Source organism: Microplitis mediator, chromosome 7 (assembly GCF_029852145.1).
Source record: "Microplitis mediator isolate UGA2020A chromosome 7, iyMicMedi2.1, whole genome shotgun sequence".
NCBI lineage: Eukaryota > Metazoa > Arthropoda > Insecta > Hymenoptera > Braconidae > Microplitis > Microplitis mediator.
The window spans coordinates 22,885,997-22,909,059 of NC_079975.1; the positions used below are offsets into that span (position 1 = coordinate 22,885,997).

At 26.8% G+C, this 23,063-nt stretch overlaps 2 protein-coding genes across 3 annotated transcripts in view; one reads left to right on the forward strand and one right to left on the reverse strand.

Moving 5' to 3' along the window:
- LOC130672174 (tachykinin-like peptides receptor 86C) overlaps positions 1–18,167 on the forward strand; it is a 49,600-nt gene extending 31,433 nt beyond the window's left edge. The window contains exons 3-8 of the mRNA XM_057476540.1: positions 4,555–4,689; positions 6,233–6,313; positions 7,349–7,499; positions 10,064–10,260; positions 13,462–13,589; positions 17,799–18,167. Of these exons, the coding sequence (XP_057332523.1) occupies positions 4,555–4,689; positions 6,233–6,313; positions 7,349–7,499; positions 10,064–10,260; positions 13,462–13,589; positions 17,799–17,926 (820 nt within the window). The 3' untranslated portion in view covers positions 17,927–18,167. The remainder of the gene's footprint in view (positions 1–4,554; positions 4,690–6,232; positions 6,314–7,348; positions 7,500–10,063; positions 10,261–13,461; positions 13,590–17,798) is intronic.
- The window catches only part of LOC130672172 (tachykinin-like peptides receptor 99D), a 267,298-nt gene that overhangs the window by 235,992 nt on the left and 8,243 nt on the right, over positions 1–23,063 (reverse strand). The window lies entirely within an intron of this gene.

The following is a 23,063-nucleotide window of genomic DNA, read 5'->3' on the forward strand; positions in this document are numbered from 1 at the left end:
ATATATCTTTTTAGCGGAGTGATTTCGGAGTGATCTAGATTTTATTTCAATCCGCATTCACTCTGATTTTGAGTTTTAATATTAAAGTAAACTCCCCTTCGGAGTAAATTTCACTCTGAAGGGATTCAATCCATGTTCACTCCGTAAATTTTTTACAGTAAACCGCAATGTGTCTATACAATGTAGCAAATTAAATTAGCTACAAAAAAGTATAGCAAGAATTTCTAAATTCAATAGTTTTCATATATTTTTAATTTAATCTCAAGTCTAAATTTTTTTTTAATTTTATACAAAATTTTTTTTAAAACTTGATTATTATTTTCTTCGGCTTTTACTCTGACTTCATTTTTTCTATTTTAAAAAAATTATTTTTTTTTTTTTAACATAAAACGTGACATCTATTATTTTAAACAAAGTCAACATTTAAAAATTTTTTTTACTTCATTCGTATAAAAATCAGGTATCGATTTAATTGTCACGTACACGCTGTTGAAATAAAAAAATGAAGACGCCGCAATTCGTTTATTCGCGCGTTGACATTTAGTATTTTTTTCTATAAAAGTTCATTGCTGGCATACTATAGTACTGACAATAATAATAATGATGTCAACGCTATATTATTTTAAAGCTAAAAAAAACTTAATATGAAATATCACATATCAATAGAGCTATAAGCTTTTGCAATACGCGGGAAATTTCAATGCTTAAAGTCCATTCACTAAATCTGCTAGATTATAAATTTTATATTATATCCGTAGTTGAAACATTAACGTCAAGCTTATACCCGGACTATAAAATACATGTAGCCGACTTTGCACCATCACATATCATACTTATGGGCCATTTTTCATAGAATTAACGCAAGAATTTTTTTTTACCCAACTTTTTTAAATTAAATATTCTCTCCCTCATTTCATATTCCCTTTTTTTAAATTCATCATTTCTATAAGTACACTATCGTGTTACCAAAAGCCATTTTTTACCTCAACAATTTTTAATCACTTTCCATTAAAAAAAATTTAAAAAATTTGCTTATATATAAAATTTAATTATAAAATTTTGAACCACAACTGAATCAATTTATTAAACTAAAATTATATAGTCCATTTATTAAATCAAGTTTAACCAACATCGAATCAAAATTGAATTCCAATTACCGCAACCACGCGAATAAATCAACTTTAAAAAAATATCCCGAGACAATATTTTTTATCGTCATTCTTTATACGCAGCTTCTGTGAATATTACAATGAGTAAATTCCTCTTGGAAAAATATATTTTCTAACCGAAAAGTTGAAATATATATATTGCATAATTTATCATCATATATCATGTTTATTTATCTTGGCACTTTAAACACATAAAATAATCAAACGGCTTACCAACTACAGGGTTCACTACACTAATATATGCATACTAGAGTAGAGTACTAGATAGAGGTTACTCTCAAGTCTCAAGTACTCAACTACTTGTCATTCATCACCTAGACTTGACGGGTAATGAAAATAACACAACTTGCTTTATCTATACTATATTACCTAATATATATATATATATATATATATATATATATATATATATATATATATATATATATGGTAACTATGTTTACCACAAATGCTGAATGCATATTATAATCTGTTTAGCCTGATATTGACCATGTGACGTCATCATCACCATAATATGTCATAGTGTTGACATTCGTATTCTATATATCTCGGTATGCATATAATCTATAGGAGAGGGGAGGCAATGAAGGGTAGTTAAGGAAATATTAAGTTTTCGAGGACTCGAAAACGGTCTTTTTTTTTTAATGATATTCAAAGTAAATAGAAAAAATTTAGAGCGATCATAAAGCACACCAGCGCTTTCGCGCTTGAGGTGTGCAATTTGCAGTTGCCGTTATAAATAAAATTTCATTTTTTGTGGGCGAAATGGGATATCCCTTAAAAAAATGAAAAAAAAATTTCTGGACATTAAATGGTAATGCGCGTTTTCATCCCCCGACAAAATATCTCCGGACATAATATCCTCGACAAAATGTCTTTCGATATAATTTTCACAATTTTCCTGAAAAACTAGTACTCTAAATAGGTAGTTATTTTTTATTTATCTATTCCCACAATTTTCCTGAAAAACAAGCACCCAAATTAGTTGTGAATAGTACAAATAAAAAAGAGAAATTTTGCTAATAGGATATTATGTCCGGAGACATTTTGTCGGGGGATGAAAACGCGCGGAATCATTTTGTAAGTAATTTACACAAAGAACAAATTACATTTTACATAATTATTGGATGCAAAGGAAGAAAAAATTTTTTTAAGTTTTTATCATAAGAAGACATTTTTTGACTGACACTAGATTTTTGAAAAAGTTCAACAAAAAACATTCAAAATGATGCTCAATTATATTTACAAAAGAGATTTAGAAATGTTTAAAAAATTTTTTTATGAAACTTTGGGGGTAGCCCACCATGTCCGCCCTACCCCGCTTTGTTCCCCCATCCCCTACGAAAGTGAAACAAAAAAATGGATCGTTTTCCGTCAATCTCGGATGAAATTTTTAAAAATCTTAAAAAATCAAATTTTTATTTTTATCAGTATTGATTAAAAGTTTTTATTTGTTACGAACTCTAAAATTAACATTTAAAAAATATGGTAAACAATTAAAACTTTTATTTAGACTAGTGCAGAAATGATAAAAAAAATCTCATTTTTCAAATCTATAGATTTACTGAAAATTTCGATCTGAAGAATGTAAACATTTTCTATTTTAGTTTTTGTTGTGTTGCCGTTAAGTTAATTGGATATTTTATTTAAATAACAATAAATATACAAACGATATACAATAACATATTTTTAATAAAAGAAAAAAAAAGAAAAAAAACAACAAAAGGCTTTTTTTGTTGTTCACGCAAAATAAATAATAAAAAAAAAAAAAACAATTAATAAAAATTGTATGAGTCAACTATATATATTTATATATTTATATGAGTACCCAAAAACCTATTTCAAGCTAAAAGCATTATATAATACGTTTTGTAATTCTGAAGTTATTAAAATTATTTTTAATAAAGTTTTCATTTAAAAGTGCAGATACTAATAATGAACCTTCTTATCCAATCAAAATCCTCTTATATTATATATTCACATATATCTGATACAAAAGAGGTATTTTTCAAATAAACTCAAGTTTATCTGCGTAATCAATAACGCAGATAAATCGTAAAACTGAGCAGACAGCTTTACAATCTTCACTCGACATTTTTTTTTATTGAACACATTTGTTATGATTCGTGTGATAAAAAAACAACAATAATTTAGAAATACTTTATAAATTTGATTTAGTGTTGATTACTTATTTATTATTTGTTTTGTTATGTAGAGCGATTTTGTTAGAGTGTTAATTTAGCGAGAGCGAACTTGAATGGTGATCAAATTAAGATATTAATCGATATTGATAACGATTTTGGTCTATAGAGTAGTTAATGGTAATGCTGATAGTACGGAATTGGTAATTGCTTATATATTGATTACCAGTATCTCGATAAAACAATAGGATTTTGATAATATCCATTCGTTATTCTAGAGTATGGGTATCGATTTTCGGACACAAGGTCGCTAAAAAAATATTCTTAGAGATAAAGGGCAAAATCGTGACTTCGAATTTTTTTCTTTATCAAATGAACAAGGGGTAAATAGAACCATTTCAATTTTGAATTTTGAACAAAAATTTTTTGTCGTAATTAAATTGAAAATTTTTCTCTGAGTAAAAAATTACTTCCTTCCTTGCCATACTATATATATATATATACATACTGATATTATGTATATATTTATGGTGATAAAATTTTTTTGACTCTTTGTCAAATTTTTAGTCTGCATAAAAAAAAGAATTTTATGGAGAAAAAAAAATTTCAGGTGCCCATTTTACCCCGTGTACTTGATTTAATAACTGGATTATTAATAATTATTCTTATTAGTCTAACATAAATATATGAACATAAAAATTTTTCAATCAGTTTCAAATATTTGAAAATATTTAAATAAATAATTAAAATATAAGCAATTAACTTAAGTGCAAAAATATGAATAATATTTAAAGTATGGTGAGAAAAAAAATCCATTTATTAAAACTGATATAATATATAATAGACGTTATATTTTTTATCAAGAAATTTATGATGGAAAAAGAATTAAGATCCCATTTGGCAAATGAATTTTTAAATATCAAATTCATATTTTTTATCTACTTTTTAATTATTTACTTCATTTTGCCGCAAAATTTAAATTACAAAAAAAATTATTTTATTTTTGATTTTATAAATAAAAAAGTTTTATTTTCATAGCTCGTATTGAGTATGTTATATCCGACTCAATTAAAGCTTTTGATGAATAGAAACTCATTAAAAATAAATTAGTGATAACAAAAAAATTAAAACGATGAAATGAAAATATGCGCAACATAAAAATGAAACGCGATATATATATGAACTCGGTGTGATTTATTTTTGTTTATATAAATTTATATATGTATTATTTTCTTTGCTGGCAGATATATGGCTATTATGAGACCGCTGCAGCATCATATGTCACGTAAACGTACGACAGTCGCGCTAGTTTTAATATGGTTAGCTTCAACATTACTTGCGATGCCATGTTTACTTTACTCAACCACTATGACTAGAAGGTAATTGGATAATTATTTTTTAATATATATATATTTTTTTTTTATTTTACTCTCACTCTCTCTCTCTCTCTCTCTCTAGCTTTTACTCAAGTTCTCTTATTGTTTTATTTTAATTTTCAAATTTGTATGCATACCCAACATAAAGGCCACAGTCTTGACATTTCAAGTTGACATAAAATTACGAAAAAAAAATTAATTTCTATATAAATATAAAAAAAAAATTTTTTTTTAATTTCCCGCTAAGAAAATTTAAAAATCAACTGATTCAAATTTACATCAAAGCATTGATCATAATTTCGATGTAGACAGATTTTGAAGTTAACCGGCCAATAAATCATTTCAGTCAATAATTAATAAAAAAATTTTCGAGTCAGCCCTCAAAGTCAATCGTTTCCTAATTTTATTTTTCATTGTTAAGAAGGGGTCTGAGATACAAAAAAAAAGAGTATATTTTTATAATTTTCTTTTCTTTCAGAGTAGCTTCTGTATTAAAATTCTTAAAATTTGTGAGATTATTAAGGATCATTCCAAGAATATTCTGTGAAATTTTCATAAAAAAATACGGAAAAATAAGCCAGTGGTAGTGGGGAGAGACGAGTCACTAAAAAAAGTCTCTATGCCACGGGCCGGATAACTCATGACTGCCTCATTTGAAATCAAAAAACCAAAAAGATTTCTTTAGTACATAAGTTTGTCTTGGATTTGAACGAAGGAATAAACAAAATATTAATTTTTGAATTTTTGGTAAAGGTGCAATCAAAAAACTCTGATTTTTCCCAAAGATTCTTCCTTTTATTTAATTAAAAAATAAGTAGTTATTGAAAAAAAAAAATCATTCGTTCAAATCTAAGATAAACTTATGTACTAAAGAAATCTTTTTGGTTTTTTGATTTCAAATGAGGCAGTCATGAGTTATCCTGCCCGCGGCATGGAGACTTTTTTTTACCCTCTAAACATGAATAAGTAAAATAACTGACTATTCACTAATTTTGAGTGCCAACCGAGCCACTTTTCGAAATTAGTGGTTCAATTTGCACTTAGAATTAGTGAATATTCATTTATTTTCACTAATTCACGTTTAGAGAGTAGTAACTCGTCTCTCCCCACTCCTACTGGCTTATTTTTCAATATCTTTCTATGAAAATTTAACAGAATATTCTTGAAATGATGCTTAATAATGCCATGAATTTTAAGAATTTTAGTAACGAAGGTACTCTGAAAAAAAAATCACAAAAGTATGCTCTTTCTTTTGTATCTCAGACCCTTTAAGTAAAAAAAAATTAAAATATATTTGTATCCAAATGAAAACGCGTTGGATGAAGTTCCAATTATTTTTAATTGGTAATTAATATAATTTATTAATACTCAAGTATTATTGATTTACTGAAATTAATTAATGTCAAATAGTAATTAAGTGATAGTGTAATGAATCGATGTATGTATATATATTGTAAATAAATGAAATTACATCGGAAATCGTAATAATATTTGTCACTTGCAATAAGTATTTATGTTAATGTATTTACGAAATTCCTCTCCGCAGATATTCCAATGGCAAATCGCGAATAGTTTGCTACATGTTATGGCCAGATGGAGATTACCTCAATAGCAAAAGTGAATATATGTGAGTACCGCATATTTTGCATGCTTAATTAATTATTTTAACTCGCGGTTATGCATCCAAAATATTTTCTCAAACTTATTTTTATAATTACTCTTATTTATTAATTATTTATTTAATAATTAAATTCAATGACAACACTTGTACCCAAATTTTTATACAAAAATAATTACAATTTAAATATCAATTGTAAATGCATTTGGGTTTTGCGGCTAGAATTAATAAAAAGTCATAATTTTACGAATAATTAATTTTGTATGCATGTTTTTTTTTGTTTTGTTAATTATTTACACGAATGTCTCAATCACGGGCATGGGCAATCGGTGAGGGAAATTAGCCAACATTTGTTAGTAGAAAATTGACAGACCACCTCCAGTATGCCAGCGGGAGCAATGAAAGTACTGCAACCTAATTAAGTTACTCTGTTACAAACGTGATATGTGATATGCATAGATTGCTTGATTTCTATCGTAATATTACGAACCCTCTTGGTAAATTGACTACAGGTCATTTGTTGCATAAATATACACAAGCATGTATGTATAAATAATTACAAAGAAACATATATATAAAACTTTGGCTGCAAACTCGTGACCAATTTACTCTGAATAGCAGAATTATATTTTATTTTTATATAAAATAATTCTAGTGTGAAAAAATTTTTATTTTATACAAAGGAATCGAGTAGATTGGGTCATATATAAATTTTTTTGGTTGAATCAAAAATATTTTGAGCTTAAAAAATTAAAAATTTTGAACTTTTACACTAAAAAAATTATTTTTTACTTAAATATATCGAGTGATTTATAATAATTTATGAAATACAAGTGAAAAAAATCAAATTTTTAAAAAGAAAAAAATTTTTTTCTAAAAGTTAGGTGACCAACTTACCCCAGTATGGGCATGAAATTATTTTGATATGAAAATCTATTATTTAAATTGTATAGTTTTTTATAAATTAGATTCCAATGAAAAAAAATTTTAATGATTACTTCAATTTAAACTATTGTTTTTTTTTTTTTTTTTTTTTTTTTTCAGATACAATTTAGTGTTTCTTGGTGTAACATATTTAATACCAATGATTGTAATGGCTATTTGTTATTCATTAATGGGACGTGAACTGTGGGGCATTAAATCGATTGGTGAACATACGCAGCATCAAAAATATTCAATGAAATCAAAGCGAAAGGTATTTTAGTTTTTTTTATCGAATATTGCAATTCAATTAAGATTTTAAAAATATTCAATTTGACATAAATCATGAGTATAAACTATCCCTACATTCCTACAAATAATTTGAACAGAGGTCACGGCCAATTAAAATTTTCAGAGTAATAAAATTCAAAGTGATGAGAAGCCTACGGTTTCCGTTGCGCTCCCAAATGACCGCGAATTCTTGTAAAACTCGACGAAATAAGACTTTTTTTCAAATAGCTATCTTCTTCAAAAATGGACTAATTCAGGCGGTTTTTTTTTTCAAACCATTCGACTACAAATGTACTTTCCGGAAAAAAATATTAAAAAATTGAAGATATTAAAATCTATTAAATTTTTTACTTTTTTAAAAAAATCGCATTTTTTTTTAAATCCATTTTTCTCAAAAACTAAGCGAGATATCGAAAAAATTCATTCTTTCAAAAAACATTTCGCGGTAATTTGGCAGCGCAGTGGAAACCGTAGAATTCCCAAAGTGATCATCTTTTTCAAAATATTGACACTCAAATATTTTTAATAAGGGTAATAGAGTAGAGGTACCATTTTTTGGCCACTTTAGAGCCAGTTTTGGACCCTTGAAAAATTTTATTAAATTAACTTGTAAAAGACCATGGAGAGAAGAGAATGGTAATAATTACCATTCTACATGGTAACCAGTTCTATTTTTTAAAGCAGAGGAATCGATACTATGTAGCATGGGAATGATTACCATTCTTCTGGTAATATTTACCTTACTACATAGCATTCATGCTACTGGTAAATATTACTTTGTAGCATAGTAATCAAAGCCATGCTAGAATGGTACTGAGTCCCATGCTGTATAGCGTGAAAGCAGTTTAAATATTAAGCGCTGTTATATAGTATATACGTCCAATATAACCTGTACATATATTAATCTTAATTACTACTTATATCAATGAATATTATTTTAATGAACATTATCAATCATACGAAACTCAAGTATTATTTGACTAGTATCATTGTCTATTGTATTCTGATTTAAAATGTTATTCTACCTCACGTATCGTCACTGCTGCAGACGGAAAAATGTATATTCCAAAGCGCTGGATTTAATATTTTTAATTTAGATAATTGTTAACTTTCTCTACATTAATAATTCTTAATTAATAATTTTACGTACAATAAAATATTAATTAAATGTATTTCCAATAAATAATTAAATTAGTGTAATATTTTTCTAATAAAACTAACCCATGTTAAAAGATGTTAATGATTATATTTATTGTTTTATTTAAAAATTTTTTGAATCAGTTAAAAATTTATTTATTATTAATTAAATAACCTAATTTTTTAATTATTACTACCTTCAATTGGAAGCAGCTTCATCGAAATTGTAATAATTACAATGTAGCATAGGAATGATTACCATGCTAGCATGGCTAGCGTTACCATTCAAAATCAGACAAATTACTATGTTAAATAAATAATACGGCTAAAAAACTTGCGTTACCATGCAACATGGTAATAATTACTATGTTACATTGGAGAATATACCATTCACTTCTCTCCGTGATACTCTCTAAAACTAAATTAGTGAAAAACCACTAATTACTTGTGAATATTCACTAATCTAAATTGTCCAAAGTACACGACTATGAATTAGTGACTATTCACTTTTTGAATTAGTGAAAAAAAACAACATATAGAATTAGTGAAAATTTCACTGATTGAATTAGTCAAAAATGTACTAATTCACTTGTTGACGAGGATTTATTTGGAAAAATATTGTATCGTTGCTAATAATATTGTATCAAAATATTATTATTATTATTATTATTATTATTATTATTATTATTATTATTATTATTATTATTATTATTATTATTATTATTATTATTATTATTATTATTATTATTATTATTATTATTATTATTATTATTATTTGTAATTGATTATAAAATTTTTTTAGCAACTTGATCGACTAAATTAACAATTAAAATTATTTTCGTATGGTAAATATTTATATCATAATTATACTCATAACCTGATTCTATTGTCAATGATGGTTTTGATTAAGGTTCGGTAAAAAAAGTTGGAGTAAAAATATAAAGCTATTAAAAAATAACAAGATGTATTATTTAGCAACTAAATTAGGTTTTATTTAATTAACTTACCTTAATTACTACTGTTCAGTTGTATTTAAAAATTATCGTAATTAATTTTGCCCTGAATTTGATAATTCTATGACAGAATAAAAAGTCCTTAAGCGAGGCACCACTAGTAATCATTGTAGAATCCGGGGAATCACTAATGAATTAGTGAATCTAATTCAAAATCACTAATTTTGTAGTGAATTTTAAGATCACTATTTCAATTAGTGAAATTTTCACTTATTTAGTTTTAGAGAGTACAGTAACATAATTATAATTAATTTTTGAAATGTGTAAAAACATACTTTTCTACTTCTTCATATTGAAATAAAGTATTAAGTGTCAAAAAATGGAACACTGGCAACAAATGGTCCCTCTACCCTACTTGATATTTAATATTATTTACTAAGTTTAAATTTTATTTTAGGTCGTAAAAATGTTCATTATTGTCGTGACAATATTCGCAGTATGTTGGCTACCTTATCATGGATTTTTTATATTTCTATATCACTACCAAAGTATAATGGGCAGTAGTTATGTACAACATGTATATTTAAGCTTCTACTGGCTTGCCATGTCGAACGCGATGGTTAATCCAATTATTTATTACTGGATGAACAACAGGTGAGCAATTAAAAGTTTTTCTCTTTAATCCGATTCGATAAGACGTTTAATATGGAAGTAAAGGAAGATAAAATAAAATGATGATAATAATAATCTATTATAAATTATATTGAAGATATTTTACCCTCGAAAATTCGTTGAAGACGAGTCCATCGATCGCGGATAATTACCCATTTATCTGTACGTCCTGAAAACTTGAATCTGCACTTTAGATAATCGTCTTGGATCAAAATAAGTTGCCAGATATTTTTCTTGTTTATTTTACTGTCGATTTAATACAATCGCTTTTTAGTTAAATAAATTTACGGTAACTTTTAATATTTAGTTTTTAATGGATTTTATAAATTTAATTTATTGCATCACTCCAATAAGACGTCAGATATTTATTTCATTTAAATTCAAACGTAGTTAGCTTTTATTAATTTTAACAAAGATAACTTTATTATTTGTGTAGAAAGCACTTGAAAACATCTGCTATATTAAGTAAACAAATATTTTTCATTTCTTTTAATTAAATGCGAAATTATTTCAAAATTATTTCTGTTCTTTTTAATTTAATTTACTGATTAAATTTTAGTAAAAGTTTAAATTTAAATAACTTATTAAATATCGATTCAACGAAAAAATGTAAAGAATGATTTTTTTTAGAAAATTTTCTTCTAAATAAATTTGTCTCCATGCATTTTTATCGTATCTTCGATAAATAACTCGAAATTTCGATTTAAAGTACCGAGTTTATAATCAAAAGTTGAACATTTAATTCCATTAATGACTTTCTGTCTTAAAAGTAAAATTCTGCCTGAACTATTGAAAATATCGCAAATATGCTTTCATACAATTGTTTAGGAAATTAAATTTTCTACAAAAAAGTATTTGATGACTTTAGCCGTAAAATCAATATTTTTAATACAATTTCAATTCAAAGTAAAGTATAAAAACTTTACTAATTTTTTTTTCGAATTTTCGAAAAACTGTAATTTAAAATCACTTGAAATTTTGTTATTATCATGATTATTATTATTATGACACTTAAAATATGTCACTAAGAATAAAAAATAAATGATGAAAGAGGAATAAAAGTGAAACGTAACTCGATAGAACTTTTCCACGAGTTTGCAAAAAATTTTTAGCGACCTTAAGCTACCAAGCTGCATTCGGAATTGCAGTATAAGAAAGTATAAGATGAGAATGAGAAAAAAATTAATATAATAAAAAAGTTTTTAAAATGTCAGAGGGCCGAAGTTTAAGTTACCGTTGAGAAAAATTAAAAACAAGTACCTAATTTTCATTTTTTAACTTACATCCCATTTTCTTTTTCAATAAATGTTAAAATTTCCAGATCTTAATATTTTTTTTTTTAACTCATTCACAATAAAAAAAAATTAGGTAATTGTCTACATTCAGGCTAACCACATTTTTCAATATTCCAAGTGCTCATACATTAAAGATCTATAATTAAACTTTTTCCACGTTTTCTGCTACACGGCGGATTGATTTTTTTTCGTGTGTTTATGTCTCTAACATTAGATATCTATCCGGACCTTGAAATTGAATGTACAAAATTGATAAATAAATTTTTTTTTTTTCCTAATAAATATAAGTAATTGTATATAATACCGTAAAATGGACGGTGGCGAAAGAAAGGTCTAACTAAGAGCTACAAAGATTTTTTGAACTCTTGTAATAGTGAAAATTGGCATATTTCTGTTATTTCAATACTTTAACGGTGTACAACAGCTCACCTAACATTTTGTTGCAAGTAGTTTGGAGGGTATCCGCCTCCCCTTGCTAGTATAGTGTCTGGCTGAAGCCCACAACACAGTTTTACGCCGGCGCGTACTAGTATAAGATGTAGTCTAAGGCTAGAGTGCGTTAACATAGCCTTACTGACGAGTCCGTTAACGTACTTAAGACAAAACTACAATACATTATGGCAAATAGGCATATACGTTAAGTTTTAGTGGTTGACTTAAGTATCAATACATAAAATAATAAGAAAATTATGTCAAATAGTGCATTATAGCACGGAACATTAAAAAATATCAAAAAGTATGATAATAACAATAGTAATAATAAAATTAATCGATGAGTACATAGTGATTGATAATTGAATAATTATTAATTAACGTCAATTAGATGTCTAATGCTTAATGTTTAATATTTAATAGGGTGGGTAGAAAAAAAACTTTTTTTTTGTTTTTCTTAGCATGGGGGGTAGAATTTGTAGCTTATAAAAAAAAAAATTAAAGAAAAAAAAAATTTTCTTACTCAACATTTTGAGCCGGCCCAATCGTTTTTAAAATGAATAATTGATCAAACGGGGTAGTCCCAACGAAAAAAATTACATGGTGTTCTAGAGTCTGTAGGGTGTCCCCTTGAAAGCTAATTGAAAGTCAGGAGTTGAAAAATTTTTTCTCCTATTATTTTTGTAATTTAAGTAAAAAATTCAAAAATGAAAAGCATTTTCTTTTGAATTAAAATGAAAGTGAAGTAAAAAAAAATCCCATTCGACAATTATTAGATATTTTCCACGATTTTGGACAAAAAAAAATTTTTTTCGTTGGAACTACCCCGTTTAATCAATTATTTATTTAAAAAACGAGTGGGCCACCTCAAAATGTTGAGTAAAAAAATTTTTTTTTTCTTGAACATTTTTTTTTTTTTATAAGGTACAAATTCTACCCCTATGCTAAAAAAACAAAAAAAAAAGTTTTTTTTCAACCCACCCTAATATTTAATATCTAATACCTAATATTTGATGACTGCAATTAATATATATAGTTATTGATTATCAACTAATAATTAAGTAAGTGATGAACTAATTAACTAATAAATATACCTATTGTAATTTTGAAAAAAATGATGTGCGTATATGTATAAATAACGTAACTTTTAAATTGATGGTCCTTAGGGAGCTACGGCTCTAGAATCAAATAAAAATTATTTATCTATCTATCTATATCATGTTTATAGCTTTGTTACAAACACTTGAATATTGACGCTTAATTTATACTCAATTTAAGCAAATATATCGTCAATCCGTCGACAATTGCATGATGACCAACCTGGTTTCATTGCTAATTGCTTACGATAAGGGTGTTAGCTAATTTAAACATGGGTTAGCCCCACTTCTAAACAATTACCAAAAATTATTATTAGTAATTAATGAATAATAATGAGAAAATATATGTGGATTTACAGGTTTCGAGTCTACTTTCAGCAAATTATTTGCAGTTGTTGCTGTTTAATCGGCCGTTCAGATTCGGGGAACTGTCAAACCCAAGAAATGACAAGACTAAGACATTCTGATACCATGCGCTCACAATCAGGTGACTAGTTTTCAATGCCGTCATTACTATATATGTATATATAGATTGCAGACGAATGATAATGTTTAAATTTACATAACGTCATAATTTTTTTGTTATTTTTACGCAAATTACTTCGTACTATTGATTCAATTGACTGTAAATATTCCAATGTCTACATGGGCATATTTTCAAAAACAACAAAGCTCTTGAAAATGAAAAATTTTATATCAATAAACGTTACAATATTTATTATTTATATTTGGAAAATATTAAATTATCAAATAAAATTAAATATAAATATTTACTGGAAATAAAATTTAATTAAAAGTGGAAACAAAATTTCGATTGCTGAATTTTTTATGTCCGCGAATATATAAAATAAAATACTCCAGAAATATATTTTATTATTATTTTCATTGTCATATATGAGCTGCGTTATTTTCCCCAGATTTTTTTTGTGCATTTGAATTGAAGAATTTATATTAATCGATAAAGAATATGGAGCAGCTTGCCTTAAGCTGTATCGGATTTTTTAAAATTATTATTTTAATTTATTAACTGGTCTGTTCTCTCTAGATTTGTATTTACAAGGTATAATTTTATTTTAAATTTTTAGTGTTTATTTTTACGGAAATACGATATATTTATCAAAGCTGACTTATTTTATTTTCCTTTTATTTTTACCAATTAAATATTTAATGAATAGATAAAAATTAAAGAACTTCATAGCAAATTGAACAATAAAAAGTAAATTCAATAGCAAAAAAAAACTTCAGATCATATTAAATAGCTGAGAAAATTTTTTCTTTAAAAGTTCATTATATATATAAATATACATGAACGAAAACTTTGGTGTTTTTTAGTTGATGGCTACAGTAAAAAATACATATAGGAGAGACCGGGGCAAGACGGACCACCTAAGCCGGTTATTATTATTTGTGGCTTTTAACCGTCAAGTCGATTTACTCTTGTCCAACTTGAACTCAATTCACCAAAATTTTGGTGAAGCTCCTGAAAAAAAATTTTTTTTTTTTTAATTGTAAAAAAATTTCCCGCGTAACAAATGTTTATATTTTTCTCTGTAACAACTGTATTTACTTTAATATTACTCGAAATAACCTTTTTTGATATAATACGAGTCATTTTTTCACTTCTGTAGAAAATTGATTATTGGTTTTTTTAACTTTTTCAAATGCTCTATTTTAATCCAAATCCATATAATTAACCAAAAAAATGATATTTCTATTAAATTAATCATGACTAGGTTATAATACTATGAAATACATTTTCTTTTAGAATTTTTGAGTGGTTCATTTTGCCCCAAGTTTCACGTATCGGGCTAAAAATGAGTAAATAATCTAAATTTGTGATAATCAAAAGAAAACAAGAAAAAAAAATTTTTGGTTAATTTTTGAGGTGGGCCTTCTTGCCCCGGTCTCCCCTACTTTCCCGAGTCAAAAAACAAATCCAGAATTAAGTCTCAAAGTTCTCAATGAGGTTTTTGAAGATCAATTTAGAATTTTAAGATTGACAACAGTACACGGAAAAAAAATTTACTGTTGCTGCAACAGGAGGCAGCCATGTTGCAGCAACAGGATTAATACTGTTGTTGCGACTTAATAGTAAAATGTAGTTACACAGCAAAAAATTTTGCGTCATTGCGTCAAAAAACTTAGTGTTAAAAATTTTTGTGTCAACAGGAGTTATCAGATATTTTCGGCTGAGTTTTTTTCGGAAACAAAATCTCTAATTACAAAATACAGACCACACATTGATGCACCACTGTCTAATCTAGCGAAGTGCGCTTAAATTGTTTGACAATATTCGTTTGTTTAAGAGAAAAAGCTCGGCCAAAGTTTCCATTTACTGCACAAGTGTAACAAAGATAGTACCGTTCGTGGACTTGAGTGTAATAAAGAGAGAAGTACGGACCCCTGTTAAATATTTAACACTTTTATGTGTATATTTAACATTTATTCTGTTAAATCAACACAAAAAAGGATTTTTTCCTGTTGCTGCAACATGGCTGCCTCCTATTGCAGCAACAGTAAATTTTTTTCCGTGTATAGAAAGTAGTAGTTACGACCAATTTAACACTTTGAGGACTAAACTGGAATAACATAATCTGGATTAGAGTCTCAAAATACTGAAAACATACAGGAACCTCAAATGTCTCATTCGACGTATTATCTTCCCTCTCTTTTCTATCTAAAACTTTCCAAAGTCCGAAGTATAACTTTTCATTCGTTGAGGATTTTGAGGTCTTAGTTATACTCTAAAGTCGATAAATTATTCGTATTTAGACCTCATAGTTCTCATTGAGGATTTTGAGACTAAAGTAGAGCTACTTTCTGGGCGGCAAATAAAACATCAAAGGAATTGAGGCTTTTGAGGACTAAACTAGAATTTGCTTTTTGACGCGGCATTATAACTTTCCCCTCAAGTATTAAACTACAAAATTCAAAGTTTTTATATATATTTATAAGCATATATGTATAATGTATATAAGATAAGTGTTGCTACCCGGAAAAAATAATTTATATCAAACGAAATTTGATAAAATAATCTTAGACATAATTTTTTTTTTCAAATTTTAGATGCACACCCGGTTCAAAAATGAAACTCGATTTAGACCTGATCGTCTTAAATCGTCACCAAGTAAGCCAGTTAAGTAGAAACGAAGACAAATTCACGGAAATTCTCCTTGGTTTCGACTTAACCGGCTTACTTAGTCACGATTTAAGACGACCAATTGTGAATCAAGTTTTATTTTTACCCAGGGCATTCATATCAATAAATTTTTTCAGATTTAGAGAAATCCCATAAGACCAAAAATTTTTTTTCGGTCGTTATTTGACACGAATCGCAGAAAAATTTAACGATTTGTTAATAATCAGTTTACGCGATAATCAAATATCTGACATGAAATTACTATACTTGGTATCCGATAACGACAGAATTTATATACGTTGCAGCTTTAACACAAATAGAGCCCATTGTATACATGTATGTATAGAAATGCTAGAATAATAGGTGTGGAATACCCGATGAAAGTCAAATGAGCGTGAATATGTGGAAATAGTTAGCTTGTATTGGTTGCAGACATATAGATATTTATCTGTAGAAAGAGAGAGAGAGAGAATGTGTATGCAGGTTTAGTCTAATTTGCATTTGAGAACAGATCCTTTTACTTGAGTAGATCTACAAGTGTATATATTTACATTGCACGAGTTTCTAGTAAACCTACAATTAGCCATTAATTTTTTTTTTTTTCTACAGTAAAAATCGAATTATTTTAACTTCACAGCAAAACTGCAGTATTCAGATATTTAGATAAATTTACACTGAGAATTCGAAAAATAATGACTGGTTAATAATTAATTTAAAATAAAAAATATCTAAGTGTTGGAGAATTTTTATTCATTAGTTCTCGAATAATTTTTTTTCCTTTCAAATAAATATGAATAATATATAAATTAATTTTTCAAATTATTGCCAAAAGTCTGAATCAATTTTTGAATCCCTAGCAGACCTGATTTACCGTAAATTACCGCAAATCTACCGTAGAATAGGTTAATTACCGTAAAATTCGGGCCGATTTACCGTAATTTACGATAAGCTGCGGTAGATTTACAGTAAATGGTTAAATTACGGTGGGGTTACCATAAACTACGATATTTTACCGTAAATCTACCACAGAATACGGTAAATCTACTGTAAAAATTCGGGTGGATTACCGTAATTTACGGTAAATCGGTATTTCACGGTGGATTACCGTAATTTACCGTAATTTGGGTCCGTTAGGGTATATACAGTTTTTTATCTTATGATTTTTTGTGACATTAATTTTCCAAACTAAAATTAAAAATTTGAATTTTTCATTTGTCTTCAAAAATTGAAAAAAGAAAAAAACAATAAAAGATATTTTGAAAAATTAAGGTCTGAAATTGTAGCCGATGGCCTGATGGAAATTTAAAAAAAAATTAATATTTATAATATTATAAAAAAAAGTATTTATCAACCCTCAATTATTTAAAAACCAAAATTCTAAAAAAATTGATTGTCATGAAAAATAAATAAAATTTATATCCTAGCCATCAATCAACTGATTAATTGTCCGCTATCTTAACTCCCAAAACCTATGTCAGCCCTCACTAAAGTAAATCGTTTCTCATTACTCTCAATGTAAAAATTCAAACTCAGTGAACTGTCCTCATCTGCTTTTAGGTCGATTTAAATCAATGTCGATACGTTGGAGGCACAGCACCGCTGAGAGCCATGTCCAGACCTTCAGAATGAACTCACGGTCAATATGTGACAAGAACAATATACACCAAGGAACAACTAATATCTGAGTGCTCCAATCTGCTCACTAGCAGACCATTGGGCTTTTAAACTTCAGTTTAACCTTTATCTCGCGCCCTTTTTTTTAATCAACTTTCCCTTTCCACCCCCCGAGCTCCAACCCTTGATCTCGCCATGCCCATTCAGAACTCGAACTATTATTGCACTTCTACTACATGTTACATTTATGAAACTTTGTATATATGTACATATTACAGATTATTGTTCTATAAATATATCAAATATATAACAATATATGATGTTTAATTTTAATTCTGATAAACAAATAAAATTGAATTAAATTGTATATTTTTAAAAATTTTAAATGTCATTGTTATTAATTATAAATTGTAAGTCATAAATAATATTCGATATGTGTGATAATAATGTTATTAATATATATGTATATAAATCATTAAATTTATAAATTAAAAATTTTATTTGATAAAAATATTTTCTGATTTAATAAAATATTTCCACAATCTAATTAAGGGATGGGGGGGGGGCTCCAAAATATAGAGGATTAATTTGAATTTTTTTTGTTAAACTTTTTCAAAAATTAAATGTCAGTTGAAAAATATCATTGACTTTTCACAGTAAAAAATTAGCGGATGAAATCTGAAGTGAATGCGAAGCGTATGACTGTATATTTATTTAATCCCCTCAGAGTAAAATTCGTCTGGAATTTTATTTTAATGAGTATTTTAAATTAAAACTTCAAATCGGGATGAATTCGTATTTAAATAAAATCGATAATTACTTCGAATTAACTCCCAATTTTTTGCAGTATTGATTTATGATAAAAACTATTAAAATTTTTTTTTTTCTTCCTTTGTATCCAATAATTTAATTTTTCTTTATGTAAATTACTTATAAAAAATTTAATTATTATCCAGAAATTTTTTTTTTCACCTTTTTTAGGGGATGCCCATTTTTCCCGCGAAAATGAAATTTTTTTTTTTAACAACTGAAAATTTTTTTCTATTTACTTTGAATATTTAAAAAAAAAAAGACCCCATTTAAGTCCTCAAAATTTTAATATTTTCTTAAGTACCCCATTTTGCCCCCCCCCTCTCTCCCCTTCCCCTTTTCTCCATAATCATTAAATTTGAGAAAATTTTATTTAATATAAAAAAAAAATTTCTTTTTTACGATCAGGTGTTTTTTTTAAATCATAATTTTTTTTGTCTAAGAAAATAATTTCAATAGATGATAAATAAACAAAAAATAAATAAATAATAATAATAATAATATTACAGGTGAGATATAAATGCTAGTTGGAAATAGTACTCTACATCACTGTCAACAAGTGATTACGCCCGACGATTCATCGTTTACTCTACTGCAATAACATTCATTTTTATTCCTCGTAGCCTTTTTTTTTTTTTTATTTATTTTGTTCTATTTTTTAATCGCATATTTTTTGATCCTTAATTTAAAATTCCCGATTCAATAACTTGGTGAGATTTTTTTTTTGTTAGTCACGATTATTTATCTATCAATTTTCCGATTGTATGAGTGATTGTTTTCAATTAAAAACTGTGATGATAAGAAAAAATTTTTAATATTTCAAGAAAATATTTGATTGATCGTGAGAAACTAAAATGAGTTTTATTTTATGAAATTAATTAAAGAAAGTGAATTTTGTTTCTTACGATCATTACTCAGTAATAAATTATAGTTTTTTTTTTACCTCGAAATTTAATTATTTTCGCGAGGGCTGTAAAATAAATCTTGGATTAAAAGACCGTCGGAGGTGACAACTAAAACCTTTGGTTCAAATCCTTTAGATAATGACAGTAATTGAAGTATAAAATTCACGAATGAAGATATTAAATAAATTTTTTTAGACAGTTCAATTGTACGTAAAAGTGGATAGAAATGAATTTGCGGTATTTTCAATAGTTTCGCCAAGAATTTTATCTCGAAGGTGCGGTCTCATTAATGGGATTAGGGTATCAGCTCAAGTGTAAACTGATCACTTTGAATCGATTTTGTAAGTTAGTTATCAAAGATATAATAAAAATGTACGGAAACAAATTTATGTAGAATTAAATAAGCTACAAAAAATCATCCCTTACATTTTTTGTAGAATCGATAGTTTATGAGTTATTTAAATTAAACTTCGACAATATTGACGAGCCATCTGCAATCACTACGTGACTGCCCAAATATCACTACTAAATTTATAGAATACGCAGAAAAAAAGGATTTCTTGCCACAAAAAATTTTAATTTGCACCAAGAAATTTTATACATTATCAATTAAATACAAAAATTGTCTTGGGGCGAGAAAAGATTTTTTTGGTCAAGAAATAATTCCTTGCACCGAGTAATTTTTTCTAGTTCTAAATAAATTTTTGTTTTCAATTCACAACGCAAAAAATTTATTGGGGTAAGTAAAAATTTTCTTTGGGTGAGTAAAGATTTTTTATGTCAACGAATCCTTTTTTTTTCTATGCACACTTTTTTGGCTTTGAGAAGCTTCCTAAAACCAAAAGGGAGTATAAAAATCTGTCATTTTGGAATAAGTAACGCGATATAAATAATATAGCTATATATTCAGTGACATTCAGTCATATTTAGTGACAGAATAATTAAAGTATTAATTTATTTAAAGAAAATAAATACGATCGTCTTTTTTCCCGCGCAATTTAAATGTAATTCGAATGATATAGATAAATCTATTTATCTGAATACTTGGCAATTAAAAAGAGTTTAAAGTATGAAAAGGCACAAATTCAAGTCAAGACCTATCTAATGATACCAATTTCAATAATATTAACTAATTCTATCATATAGATATGGCGGGAACAAAATTTTCCTTATTCTCTTAATAATATAGATAGTATAGATTAAGAAATTTTTGAAAAAAAAAAAAATAATAACAATGATAAACTTTACAGCATATGAAACAAATGTTCTCGACGTGAATATCAAAAAAGCCTTGAATTAAGTACAACTTGTACTTTAACTTGATTTAAACCATGAATTTACATTTACTAACCCGACGGCAAGATTACACGGGGAGTTGATATCTTCCCACGTGGATTTGAACTACAACGTATCCGTATAAGAAAAGTGTTGCGTGTCAAGTGACTTCATATTTATCTTTTCGCCTACCAACGCACATTTTTTGTTCCTTATTTTTTGTCCCATTTTTCTCCTCCTTTTAATGCTTCTACTCATTCAATTTTATTTCACGTTTATTACATGTTTTTTTTTATCTCGAAAACTCTTTCGAATAAGCCCTAAATTTATTATACCACATAAATAAAAGGATAAATGAATTAATAAAAAATACAATGTATAAAATTACATTATTAATGTGTTAATGTATTTACATAAGGGAGGAGTAAAATGGGGTAGTTAACGAAACAGTAATTTTCGAGCCTCAAATACGTATATCTTTTATTTTTTTTTTAATGATATTCGAAGTAATTAAAAAAAATTTTCAGCTGGTTAAAAAAAATTTCATTTTTTGAGGGTAAATTGGATACCCCATAAAAAAGGTGAAACAAAAATTTGATTAAATTAAATTTTCTTGTAAGTAATTTATAAAAAGAAAAATTACATTTTCGATAATTATTAAAGTAATAGATAAAAGATTATTAGAAAATAATTAAATTTCAAAATTACACTGAAAAAAAAATTTATTTGAGCCGGAGATATCGTATATTTGAATATTTATTTATTTATTAATTTACGCTTTCAGCAATTAACAGTTATATCTGCGTTATCACAGTGCGAACAAAACAAAAAAGAAACAACAATAAATAACAGATGATCTTAAGGAATAAACTAATAAAAAAAAAAAATAACAAAGTATTTGAATATTCTAATTATTCTTAATTGTTGGACTCAGCTTTCACTCTGGTTTCCATTTTCACTTGAATTGACTTTTTGAATGAATATGGCCAAATAAATATTTAATTGAGAGAAAGATATATTATATTTGAGTTGTTTAATTGGTATCAGGCGTTTTGAGCACCTGACAAAATATCCCCGACAAAATATCTCCGGACAAAATATCCCCATGAAAAGAAAGCAAAAATAGTGAAAGTGGCAACTATTACATAATAATATTATGGGGGATATTTTGTCCCCATAAATATCCCCATGAAAAGAAAGCAAAAATAGTGAAAAAATCCAAAAAAAACTGACACAAAACTGGGGATATTTTGTCCAGAGATATTTTGTCGGGGATATTTTGTCAGGTGCACAAAACGCATGGAACCGTTTAATTGCGTAGAATAAGCGATTTATTTGTCACAAATTTAATGTCTTTACCACAAATATATCAATTACTCACCACAAATAAATTATATATTTCCGTCAAATTATAAAATTATTTGAATCTACTCATATTTTGTTGTACCAAATATATTTATTTGTCATTAAGAAATATTAAAAAAAAAAACAACAAATAAATTGATTTATTTGTGACAAATATTTCTTTTTTTCAGTGTATGAAAATTGTAAATATTTCCCAGTTGATTATTAAAATCCATCTGAAGTAATTTGACACTGAGGGTTCTTTCATTGTAAATTCATCAGAAAAAAAAAATCAATTTGATTTCCGACTATTTTTTTACAAAAACAAAATTTTTCGAAAACAGTAAAGCAAAATTTCAAATTAATGCTCAACTACATTTATAAAAGTGATTTTGGAAAGTATAAAAAACATTTTACATAAAACAAAATTTTTTATAAAATTTTGGAGGTACCCCGTTTTGCCCTCCCCCCTCCCCTATATATTTACTGCTGAGTAATTTATAATCGCTTGTGGCGGTAATCACCACTGTAATTTCTGTCCGCATTACAATAGATTAAACCCATTAATCCTTTATGTCTCAAAATTACTCTCTTGTGACTTGACCTAAGCTTGTACTAAGTATGATAAGTATTAAAAGAAATCTAATAATACTTTTATTAGAGCAGAAATTTATATATTTTTAATATAAAAAAAATTACTCGACTATGGACTTTGCCAAGAATTTTCTATTCGTTCATCACAACAAAAATAGACTAAATTTTTTAACAAGCTTTAAAAAAATTCTTCAAAGTAACGTTTGAGATGGAATTTTACTTATAATTATTATCGCTATTTCATTTTATTTTTAATATTCAAGAAAAAGCTGAAGGGAAT